The following is a 13,062-nucleotide window of genomic DNA, read 5'->3' as shown; positions in this document are numbered from 1 at the left end:
GGAATTTGGCTAGGAATTCAACTATCATACTTAAGAAAGATGTAAATTATTGTAACAAATGTGAATGAAATAGGCTTATTTTTCAAAAACAAAAACAAAAAACTAAATGGTTACTAAACAGGATCTAAAAGTCAAATGATTATCAACGAGATGCTTATATCTTAAGTGTTTAACATCTTCTAAGTATTTAGGAGTAGCCACATTTTCACCTGACTAATTCATTAGCTACACTACAATACTAGAAGTTGTCGTTTAAAAACAACACTTGCTCAACTAATACATTCGTGAAATACAAATTCACTAAGGGGTTGTTTGGATTGAGGTTTCCTCAATGCCCAGGAATTAAGGATGTCTGGGAATTATATGTCTGGGAATAAAATTACTAGGAATCAAGGATGACTATGTTTGGTTGTGCATGGGAAAACAATGTATGAGAATAGTATGTGGGAATTAAAAAAAAATATTGAGATTGTGAAACAAGTCCAAACGATCGTTTACAAAATACTATACGTGTTGGGAATGCGACTAAAGTTCTACATTGGTTAGATAAGAGGAGGATCATGGTATATAAGTGAGAATGACTATCTCCATTGGTACGAGACCTTTTGGGGTGAAACCAAAAACAAAATTACAGGATGACTATGTTTGGTTGTGCATGGAAAACAATGTTTGGGAATAGTATGTGGGAATTAAAAAAAAAAATAAGATTGTGAAAACAAGTCCATGAGGGTTTATGCCCAAAGTGGACAATATCATACCATTGTGGAGATAGTTTGAGGGTATCCTAGAGGCACCATTATAATGTAATTTTCTGAAAACATTCTCTCTAATAATACTGTTCTCCCTCTGTCCGTGGACGTAGTTAACACACTGTTAGTGAATCACGTATATCTATGTGTCGATCTTCTTTATCTCTACGTTCTTTTTTTTAATGTTTTTTAATTGTTGATTTTGTAACAATATGATCTCTTAAATTATCTATACGATCGTTGAGCTTCGCTACACGATCGTTTACAAAATACTATACGATCGCTTAAATTATCTAAACGATCGCTGAACTTCGCTACACGATCGCTGATTAACAAAACGCTATATGATCGCCTACACGATCGTCTACCAAATGTTATACGATCGCTTACCAAATACTACACGATCGCTAAGCTCGACTACACGATTGCTAAGTAACAAAATGCTATACGATCGCCTACCAAATGCTATACGATCGCTTACCAAATGCTACACGATCGCTGAGTAACAAAATACTATATGATCGCCTACCAAATGCTACACGATCGCTTACCAAATGCTACAGGATCACTGAGTAACAAAATGCTATACGATTTCACGACTGGAAGGAAGAAAAATCGTGGTAGGAAGCGGAAGAATAAATGAAAACTCACACTCCTCAATGGGTATGCAATTCATTCATTTGTGTGAGTAAAAGATACCTAGGAATTGCATTTTCCAAGATAAATAAACAAATCCTACCAACCAAACATGGGCTTTGTAAACCTATTCCCATTCCTACCCTTTTTTCCCTCCAACCAAACGGCCCCTAAAACTCTAAGTCTATGAGAAAGTAAAATCAGGCTCTGTCTTTGTTTTTTTTTTTTAAGTAAGGTTTTCCTTTTTCTTTCCTTTTTAGTTAAATTATATATAATATGAAACCCGTAGAAATCTTTTTTGTGTTGAGAACCCCTTAATTATTAATCAATAAAAATCTCAAATCAATAAACACAATTCCAAGGAATAGTTAGAGAAGGTTATTTATGATTGAAGACAGGAGTTTTCCCAAAAAAGAAAAATCTAATTTCAAGTAGCTAAAATTTCCATTAAATATCCGTGATTGCATTTAAAAAAAAAAAAAATCATCTAAGATACTTCAAATTAAATTTTAAAAATTATCTCAAATTTTAATTGTCAGTACATCTGTCCTTTTTGAAAAAATAGATCAAAGATTGATCCAATTAAAAAATAAATCAACGATCTACCAGATTAAAATAAATAAATAATCTATTGTTCCATAAGTTAAAAATAAAGACATAAGGGACATAATTATAATAACCACATCTTGCTACCGTACATATTATTTTGTAATTCTCAATTAGCTACTGTAATATTATTTCCAAACACCAATTTGTTACAGTATTTACTATTTGCTACCATTTTTACTATTTCTCTCATTATTTTTTATTATTTGCTACGATGTTTACTATTTTCTCTTCAAACTAAAATAGTTCACAGTTCAAACACATACGATAATAACCAAACTAATCTAAAACCTAAACACAAATATCATAATTCAACTATAATAACCTATGATTATAATAACTCATTATCCCATGCACTCCCTTAATAAACTCACAATTTTAAAAAATATCTTTTGGGCCAATTGGATCTCCAAATAATAAACATTGAATCTTCAAACTTATATTACAATTTCTACAATTATGTAAGTTTGATGGTGCAGTTTTAACACTATATAAGTTTGAAGACCCAATTTTTACGATTGAAAGTTTGACTTATAATTGCAATTACACTTTTGCAATTTGCTCAATATTTTTTCTTTTTTCGGCTCCCTCGCGGGGGCTTCAATGCCAGAGTCCATCTTGATGTAAATCATATTCAAGTAAAATAATTACCCCCTGATCTCACAGTTCTATTATTACAATCAGAACTAAAGCTGTCTAAAGGGCCTTTTTGGCAGAATCTGACAGGGATTCTTAATTTTTGTTCTGTCTACTTCTTTGTTTCTGTTCATAGAAGTTATAATTTTTTATTTAAAAAAAGAGAGAGAGAGAAAAGAAAAAGAAAGAAACTGTCTAAACAATACATAATTCCTCCGCAATAATGTATTTAGTGCAAAATCCAGAGCCATTATATACCACGGCCACGTAAATGCAAAGAAACAGCATTAGCTAAACAATTGGAATCAAGAAAGTCTCAAGCTAATGCTAACCTAACCAAATTTCACTCAATAGTGCTTTGATCCCAATCGAACTTCGTGTCTTCAAAGCCATATTCTGAATTTTGAAGCCTGTTTCGACCCAATCTGCTTAGCAGAGCAAGTCCTGGAAAAGGGAAAACCACAGTATTTTAACAAATAAATAAGTTGGTTCATGAAATTCTATCACAGAAAATATCAGGGATTCCCATAAACGGATATCCACTACTTTTTAATTTGTAATATAATTTTCCTTAACTTTAAACTAGTCTGCTATGCTGGTTGCCATAATGAAGGATTTTTATGTACACTTGAACATTTGGAATCCATAGTCTATAATTATAACATATGTTTAAGGCCAGAAATACTTAAATTTATGTACTTATGGGTATAAATATGGGAAGATTTGGCAATACCTTCAATCATTCTGAAAAGAGACGACCACCATCCATCGGTAGAGATTTGGTAACCATTCAAGCTTTGTTCAATTTCAGTATCATGCTTTCCTCCCAGAACTCCCCGTAGCATTATTACGGCATCCTTGGTTCTCCTAAGGATACTATTCTCATCTTCTACCTCCAAACTTTGAAGATCATTATGTGAAGATCCAAGGCTGACAGCCAAAGCAAATTGGGCAGCTGCAGCCCACCGCGAGGAAGCCAACCATTTCCTCTGCCCATCCACCTTATAGTTCTCTTCAGTTCCCGACTTTTTCTCACCTCCGCCTCCCAGTACTAAGCTGCGTAAGTATTGGGCATTGGCAGCTCCTGTACTTTGAACCATCTTTGAAAAAGCGCTTTTTTCATTTGACAAAAGTTCTTCGGGAGTATTATACTCCAAAACCTAAGATAAAGCAGAATCAACAAGTTTAAAATTAAAATGAGAATGCAAAACAAAAGGAGTCATTTCAATAATTTAAGAACTTTTAAATTGATTAACGTACCCGACCAGAATCGAGTAGAAGGATCTGATCACAGTCTATGATGGTATTTAACCTGTGTGCAATAATGAGCATGGTACAGGATTTAAACTCCTCCCTTATTGTTTTCTGAATTAAAGCATCAGTTCTAACATCAACAGCTGCTGTTGCTTCATCAAGAACTAGAATCTTCGATCTTCGAAGTAGTGCTCGAGCAAGACTCAAAAGTTGCCTTTGTCCAACGCTAAAATTCTCCCCGGACTCAGAAACCTTGCAACCAAACAAGTTACATAATTTAGTTTTTGTTGCTTCTCTTTGTGGGAGGGGAATATCGAGTGAATTTTTTACTACTCGTAGATGCATGTAAACGGATTGTTTTTATAAGGGATGAAGATTTGCAATGGCTCAGTAAGTTTTATGATTCCATCACTTCCTTTTGATTCTATTTGAAGTCACACAGCAAGGAACCTAATAACAAGGAATCTTTTGGGAACACTCTGGATAATTAAGACATCGCAATTTTACTGTTCCATCTCATGTTTTTCACCAAAAGTTTGATGAGTGCTGATATTGACCTCAAGTTCGTATTTTAATAGAAAAATGTTGACTCAGAGAATCGAATTCCAAACAAAGGTAAGAGTATTTCATTTAGATCATTCCATCACATGACACACATCACACAAAACTCATCATGATATACCTCAGCATCCAGGCCAAAGGTATTCCTCCTTATGGCATCCTTCAAATGTGCCCTCTCTAGTGCTTCCCAAAGATCAGCATCATTGTGTTCATTGAATGGATCTAGATTAAACCTAACCGTTCCTAGACAAAACGAAAAAGAGAATGAGAACAATAATAATCAACTCATACCTATTTTTCCAAGAGTCCCCATATAAAAAAAACTCATAATATAGGCACTTTCATTTAAATAAAAACCAAAAGAAAACTAAACAAGTACTTTTCAGTTCTTGTATCATAGCTTTAATTTTATCTTTTTCTTTTCCAATATAGTTCAACTGCTGCTCGTTCTATCAGGTTCTTTCTTTAGTATGATATGGTTTTCTCACTTCACATATTTAGTTAGTATCAAAAACAGCAAAATGAAAAACTACATTCTCAAGCAGGCACCAAAGTCTGCATAAGCATTGTCAACATTGTTCAGTCAGGGTGATAAATTTGCCTCCGTTTATGCATAAAGATATAAAAAATACTTTTTGAAAACTTAATTTTGGTCTTGGAATTTGGCTACATACTTGGGCAAAGTGAATTGTAAGAAAAGAAACACAATTTTTAAAATAAAAAATTAAGAACCAAATAGTTATCAAATGGAGTCTAAGTTGTTCCAAAAATAAAAAAATAAATATCCGGAACTTTTTACCGTATTTAGATTTAAGCTTTAACCACCCAGGTCACTTACAAAAACTAACATAATATTCCCACAAAAACTAAAAAGGATTTGAACCACATAAGTTTTAGTGTCATGATAACATCACAATGGGAAAAAGAAGAAAATATTGGATGCAGTTTGATTAATTAAGTAGTAAACAATATCAGCTATACTATATTATTGACATAGGAAGCAACTATAGATTGCGTACCTGAAAAAAGAACAGGTGCTTGTGGTATGATCCCTAGAACTCTCCTCAAATCCAAAAGCCCAAACTTTGCAACATCAAAACCATCTATCAATATTTTTCCCGCTTCAAGTTCAACAATACGAAATAAAGCATTCAGCATGCTCGACTTTCCCGCACCCGTTCTTCCTACAATGCCAACCTTGTCACTTGGGAAAACTGTGAAAGAGAGCCCATGCAAGACTGGAGGGAGCTCAGGTCTATAACGTAAGACAACATCCTCAAATTTTAGAAGTCCAGAAGAAGGCCATCCAGGAGGGGGGCGGTTGCTTTCAATAATTGGTGGAGCTTCTGAAGGTAAATCTATGTAGGTCCCAACACGCTCTACAGAATTTAAACTATTCTCGGCCATACTCGCAAGCCTTAGAACACCTGTCAACAAAGATGTAATATTTAAAGCATAACTAAGAAGAAGACCCATGGTGGATGCAAAAGCTTTCTGGTTTTCTGCCCTGCCATTTTGCATCACAGCAAAAGTTGCTGTAAACCATATCATAAGACCGCCAACTGTCTCCAGACGGATTGCAAGCCATCGATTTCCACTCATGTTCACAAGTGTAAATCTAATGTTATTATCCATGGCTTTTCCATTAATATCAGCCATTCTATCATAAGCTTTGTATGCACGGATAGTGGAAAGACCATTTAGAGCTTCTCCAAATTGTGCATAAACAGGAGATCTACTGATGGAGTCTAGCCTCTTTATTTCCCTTGCCATGCTCTACAACAAATTAAAAGGAAAAAAGAAATTAACCCTTGAATATATATATATACCCATGTTATTCAATGCTTGTAACTAGCTTTAAATATAAGCTTATTATGTACCCCTTGTTCGATGCTTGAAATTATTAAGATAAGCACATGATAATCCCTAAAGAAGGGAAAAAAGAAAAACCGCTAATAATAACAAAATGATTTTGAAGTTTAACTATTATTGGGTTCTTGGTGGATGTATACCTACAGTTGAATGGGTATCTTTTGCTATGCTCTTCAATTGCTTTAACAATCGTCCAACCTCCTTTATTTAGGTCAATTGTTTTATTTAATTAATTAATTTTTTTTGTAAGGTATTGAGTAGGTTGATCTCTTATATCGAGCCATGACTGCAGTGCTGAAGTCAGCAACTCCTGTTCCATATTCAAACCCAAAAATAAGCAGTGGGAGAGACACCACCACCTCCCCTCTTCTTTTCTCTCTAACAGATATAGATATCTAAAGTCCATCTGTATTGAAACTATTTGTCAATTGCTAGTTGTGAGTACATATCACATAATCATTATCTACTAACCACTAAACACCAAGGATTTCCCTTCCACCGTGGATCTGAGCACTCTGGCTTCAATGAGAGAGATATAACCGAAATTAATTAACTAATATTAACCATGGCCTAATTAGAATTATTCAATCTTAACTTATTAGTTAATACTAATAAATAAACTTAAGGTACATTTGCAATTTTTTATTGATTATTATTCTATTCTTTAACATTTGATAATAAATTCTATGAAATTTTATAGTTATAGGAAACATCTCATGAGCATAACTCAGTGCTAATTGGCATGTACACCTTGCCTTGAGGTGGTAGGTTTAAATCTTCGTAACCTTGGCCTTTCTTGCCAATCTTGTTTAGTCTTTCTTTTCTTGGCCTTTGTGTTAGATAATATATAATTAAATTTACCTTCACCCATCAGCTTAAGCTTTTGGGTCACGGTGATTTAAGATGGAATCAGAGCAGATGGTCTAGAAAGGTCCTATATTCAAACCCCTGCAGTGTTGTTTCCTCCCCAATTAATATTGATTTCTACTTGATGGGCCTTCTTCGTATTTCAAGCCCACAAGTGAGGGGAGTGTTAAATGATGTATAATTAAATCTACATTCACCCATCAACTTAAGCTTTTTGGTCAATCGGTGATTTAAGACTTTGGCTAGGTAGTTTCATTTATTTAAGTTCTTGTGTCAGTTCTTGATTATAGGTAGTTAAGACTTATTTACCAGCTCAGCCAGTTGTAGTATTGATTTATCAGTTCCTGTTCTGCCATGTCTATAAAAGTGGCAGCCCTTTGTATCTTTTGGGCATGAAATAAAAACTCTGAGGTATTACTTTCACTTGAGAGTGCATCATCATGTTTGTTCTACTTTATACAGAATTATAGGAAACATAACCATAAACTCATTTGCTATTTTTCTTGCAAAATGCATATAAGATACAGCTTTTATTAAACACATAAAAGCAGAGCCCACCTACTGAACAAGCCAGTCCTATATGAGCTCAATTTTGAATTAAAGAAAAAAAAAGGCTTTTAATTGGGAGGGTAGAAATTGGATGCGACTCAAAATCAAACGGAGAGAAGTTTAACTGAAAAAATATGTCAGAAAAGTTGGATGTATAATTGGACAATTAAACAACGATCTAATTTACTCTTTTTTCCAAAAGTAACCATAGAAGATGCATTTCCAATTACCTGGTAGTATAAATAGGCTGCATAAAACAATAACAGAAGTGGAAGGATTGCCCACAATGATAGCGTGCTCACAACTCCTATCAAGACAAAGGTTGAAAGAAGCTGCGAAACTTGCCCTAGAAACATGTTGACAAAAGGGGCAACATTCCTATCAATATCCCCAAGATCTTTTGCAAACCGATTGATAATCCTCCCAAGAGGATTGGTGTTGAAGAACACCATTGGAGCTCTTAGAATAGAAGAAAGCATTTGATCGTGCAACCTTTTCGCAGCATACAAGCTTGACACAATCAGCCAATAAGAATTTACCAGCGTCACAAATACCTGACATCAAAGGCAGAAACTATGTTTCTTTTAGGCTAAAGCCAAGACAAATCATGTGTTTGCAATGACAGTTTATCATATACATCAAAGAGCGAAAAAAGAGAAAGTAGTAGTCAATGCTCAACCTCAATCAAGAAGAAGAAAGAGATTAAAAACATGCAGAAATTACTAGTTGGTACCTGAGCCAATGATAGGCCTGCATATATCGTGTTGTAGAACAAAGTTTCACTAGGTACCAAATTACTTTGGTCGGTCCAACTGCTTAACCATAAGCTACTAAAAACTCGAAGAGTTTCTGATAGAACATAGCTCAGGAGGAGGATAAGAACAACCCATAGGCCTCCTAATGCATTCTTGTATCTGAAAGAAAATGAAAGAAAACAGTTGAATGATGACAAGATTGTGGGGGATTCACATTAACAGCAATTGTTATAAATAAACCTTGTACAATTAAAACAGGGGAAAGAAAAGGAATGATGAGCTATTGTCCCCATTTAGAAGCCAATGGAGATTAAAGATGGGTTCTTTAATTATAATTAACATTAATCAAAAAGTAAGCATAATTACACAAGCTCTTCCATAGAGAACTCTATAAGGATGCAAGAAAACTATTTGGCAGGCAATCTGAGATTTTGTTTTGCGTTTTCGAATTCACCAAGTTAAGCAAATATGGAAATGTATTCTAAAAACCATTTTCAGATTCTGTAATCCAAATAGTCATTTGGTATTAGATCCAAACTTCCCTTAATAGTTAAAAGTCTTGGACTTTCTTATTTGTCTTATTTGGAGTTTGAAATAGAGTCAAGATTCAAAGAGGAGAAATCTTCATTAACAAAAGTTTATAATTGATGGAACAGAAAAGAATATCCATCAATAATGTTGTTTTTGTGGTTAATAATCCTTCCATACAGAAGTCTTTACAATAGTTTTTTATAATAATAGTGTTCAAAGGGCGCATAGTCTCTCCTGCCAAGATTTATGAATTGAAAAAAGGAAATTATGAATATATATATATTAGAAGGAAAAAAACACACAACTGGATAGTGGGATTCACGGTCAAGAATTCTTACCTCGATAAAACTTTCCAACTGACTACACCCGTTTCTCTTTCTTCTTGCTTGATAAGAACAGATTTGTTTTCTTTACGCTTTTTTGAAGGACTCGCATCCTTTGCATGATCATTTCCCATCCCATTAGCAGCAAGTTCTGTTGATTTTTTAGTATCACTGGTTTCACCATCTTCCTTTTCCTCGGTATTTTCTTCCAATTTACCTGCACTTTCCATTAGTCTTTGAAACAACTTTCCATTTTCAAAAAGTTCCTCATATGTTCCTTCCTCCTTCACTACACCTTCATGAACAAGGACAATTCTGTCGACTTGTGAGAGAAAATGCAATTGGTTGGTAACAAGAACTCTCGTTTTCCCCCTTAATTCTCCCCTAATGCATTTTTCAAAAACCTGTCGATGGTTGGATGATTGCATCAGAATGGTACAGGAAAATTCAAACAAGACACTAGAGTCAAAACTATGTTCAAAGTCAATGATAGTGAAAAGAATACTGAATGCAGACAACAACTTCAAGAACCGAGCCCAATGCCTACCCTTTTAAATGGGAAAAAAAACATGACAGAGAAGTACACCGAAGCTGCTGCAATAACAATGATTAGTTTTTAAACAGCAACTAACAGTAAGAAGGTAACAAGTTATAGGTCGACCCCAAAGAAAAATCTCCATGCACTAAAACCTAAGGTGGGGATGAAATTGCTAATAGCTTTTCAAATAACTAAATAGTCAGAGTGAACTTAAATGTCAAATAAAACCCTCTTAATAGAATTATTGCTCCTAGCAAAACTAGATGAAATAGAAGAAATATTCAATTCGAATACCAAAAAAGCCCATGAACTAGACTAGAGTAAGTTAATTGAGAGAAAAAGCAGATATCAACTTACCATATATTTTGTAGGTTATAAATCATCCAAACTTATATAACAATATGTCAAAAACCCATAAATTTACAACACATGGGAGACTACACACTTATATATACAAATATTTAGTACAAAATCAAAATCAAGGAGAATAATACTCTAGTGGTACATCTACCTCTCTAGCCACGTGAGCATCAAGAGCACTCAGGGGATCATCAAAAATGTACACATCTGAATTGGAGTACACTGCCCTGGCCAAGGAAACTCTTTGCTTTTGACCACCACTAATGTTCACTCCTCTTTCTCCAATTTCAGTAAGATCACCGCCCTAACAGCAAACAAAAGAAAGAAGCTCACTGCTGAATTTTATTATCATCAAGTACCAACGTTGATATAAACCCATACTGTAATACTTACTGGCAGTAAGTCAAGGTCGTGCCGCAATGCAGTTATATCTATTGCTTTCTCATATCTAGCAGATTCAAAAGTAGAGCCAAACAAAATGTTATCACGCACCTACATATAAAATTTGAGCTCCATAAATATAACAAGTTAATAACAAATTATAAAGTTCTTCAGTCTAAAATAGTTTACAATAATAACAATATATTTTAATTTAAGAGAAGTTACATATTAAATTAGTAACCCAATCCCAGAAGACTAATAACAATAAATTGTAATCCCTTTGATAGGGATCTTTTATACATCCTTTAGAATATTTCATACATCAATGAAATTGTTTCTTATCAAAAAGTAAAAAAAAAATAGAAATAAAAAAATAAAAATCTAGTAGCCTAATCTTGGAAGACTAAGAATGGAAATAATCATTGAATAGATCGGTCAACCAATTCTGAAAAGAAGGTAGAAAGATGCCTTAAACCACATATCAGATAAATGTCTATTAATTAGTTGACGACATTGAGCAAAATACTGTTTTAAATAACAAAAATAGTAAAAAGAAGGAAATTAAAAAAAAATAAAAATACAAAGATACCACAAACCATTTCATCGAGCTAAATACCATTAAATGCATAACTATTTTAAAGCAAAGTAAAAACTTAAATCATGCATATGATCTGAGAAAAAAACAAAATAAATGCATATCTCTACTCTTTTGCAAATTATTTCAACTCACCGTTGCATTAAAAATCCATGCAACTTGGGGAACATAAGCAACAGATCCCCGAATAATAACATTAGTATCTGCTGCAATGGCCGGAAGCTCTCCAAGCATGGCTGATATTAGTGATGTCTTTCCCTCTCCTGTACTTCCAACAATTGCGACTAAGCTACCAACTGGTACGTCCAAATTGATGTTTGACAATGTAGGTTTCTCGGCCTGGTTATAAAGTAATAAATGACCAAATGAATAATTAAACCATTGAAAAACTATATAAATAACAGAGAGCTTGTGATGTTGGTAAGGAAAGGAGATAATTACACTTCAATATACGCAAAAGCAATGACTAAAGAAAATACACATTGAGAGACAATAAAATATTTACCCATTTGAGACTAAGACATTTTGTGTCCTTGGAACAAAGACATATTGTGATCAAACTTCTTCTATTGCTGTGCGTAAACGTTATTGGCTCGACAGAGATAGATCATCCAACATATTGTTTGGATATGTAAGCAGTTGCAAACTGCTGCATAAATTAAATATATAGCACTCACAGCACTAGAGACTTTAACTACAGAAGAATTAATACATTCCCCTTGTTGTTCTACGGTTAACGGTCGTTCTTGTAGATGTAATTATTAGAATTGAAATTGGAGTTGTATCAAAATGTGAAAACACAATAACTTACTGCTACCTAAATCAAGGACAGGAACAAGAACTAAAAATATTAATATTCTGATAAGTATTTTATAGTAAACTCAAATGTAACTAATTCTCATTAAAAACGGATAGAGTAAAATTAAGGAATCATATTGAGCAATTGGTTACATATTAGTAATTTTGTTTCTTTATGAAATCAAGTATTGTACCAGATTTAAGATGGTCTATTCTCTCTCCCCCTCATTATTACTTACCAAGCACCAACCACCCAGTAAAAGAATTAATGAGTTCGAGAAAACTTGGGTGCTTTCAGTGCAGAATGAAAGTCGAAATCCAGATCCTATCTTTTTCAAATGAGAGTAAAGCGCTTGGGAGGAAACCTACGGTGAGTGGCATTTCAATATGGGTAGCCCGAGGAATTCAAAGCACTCTCTCAGAAAAATCTTTTCCACTGTGGCTCTTCCAAGGGAGGATAACAAGGTTCAGAGCCATGTAATTCTATGGAGTTTGTGGAAAAGGAACGTAAAAAAAAAAAAAAATTAATAAATAAACAAAAAAGGAGTAAAGAAAATCTCTTATTTTTGGCACATCTTGTAACTATTCTTTCTACGCCACAAAAGGCAATCACAAGCTCTACAAGAACAATGAAGCATTTTATGAGATAATAATGTACACCAGTCCATAAATAACCTTCTATATTTGTATGCCTGTCCAAATAAATAAATCAAAATACGGAAAACCAAAATCTTTAATGAAGAGAGAAGACACCTTAGAATCCCAAGAAAAACATCCATTCTTGATTGAGATGGCTGGAAGTTGTGGATTTAGAGGTGGATTTGGAAGCAGAATTTTCTCTTCGGCCAGAAGTAGATCCTCCATACGCTTCAAGGATACCTTGGCATTTACCACCTGTCAATCAAGCTTCTTAAGTAACACAATAGAAAGAAAACCATAAAATTATAATTACTCATAAAATTATAACTATTATGCCATTTGCATAACCTTGCAGTTACAGATCTCATTACAGAAGTTAGAAATTGATAAGAAGATAGTTTTTCTCAAACTG

General features: G+C 33.9%; 1 protein-coding gene across 2 annotated transcripts in view; it reads right to left on the bottom strand.

Annotated features, from left to right (window-relative positions):
• Nucleotides 1–2,809: 2,809 nt before the first annotated feature.
• The window catches only part of LOC120072869 (ABC transporter C family member 2-like), a 34,725-nt gene continuing 24,472 nt past the window's right edge, over nt 2,810–13,062 (bottom strand). For both annotated transcript variants that reach the window (XM_039025395.1, XM_039025394.1), the window contains exons 17-28: nt 12,765–12,905; nt 11,349–11,552; nt 10,631–10,729; nt 10,389–10,541; nt 9,355–9,743; nt 8,464–8,644; nt 7,961–8,284; nt 5,462–6,218; nt 4,564–4,685; nt 3,888–4,133; nt 3,361–3,787; nt 2,810–3,071 (exon numbers count right to left, since the gene is read on the bottom strand). In XM_039025395.1, the coding sequence (XP_038881323.1) occupies nt 2,971–3,071; nt 3,361–3,787; nt 3,888–4,133; nt 4,564–4,685; nt 5,462–6,218; nt 7,961–8,284; nt 8,464–8,644; nt 9,355–9,743; nt 10,389–10,541; nt 10,631–10,729; nt 11,349–11,552; nt 12,765–12,905 (3,144 nt within the window). In that variant the 3' untranslated portion in view covers nt 2,810–2,970. The remainder of the gene's footprint in view (nt 3,072–3,360; nt 3,788–3,887; nt 4,134–4,563; nt 4,686–5,461; nt 6,219–7,960; nt 8,285–8,463; nt 8,645–9,354; nt 9,744–10,388; nt 10,542–10,630; nt 10,730–11,348; nt 11,553–12,764; nt 12,906–13,062) is intronic.

This window comes from Benincasa hispida, chromosome 3, assembly GCF_009727055.1.
Source record: "Benincasa hispida cultivar B227 chromosome 3, ASM972705v1, whole genome shotgun sequence".
NCBI lineage: Eukaryota > Viridiplantae > Streptophyta > Magnoliopsida > Cucurbitales > Cucurbitaceae > Benincasa > Benincasa hispida.
This window is presented reverse-complemented; position numbering and strand designations above follow the sequence as displayed.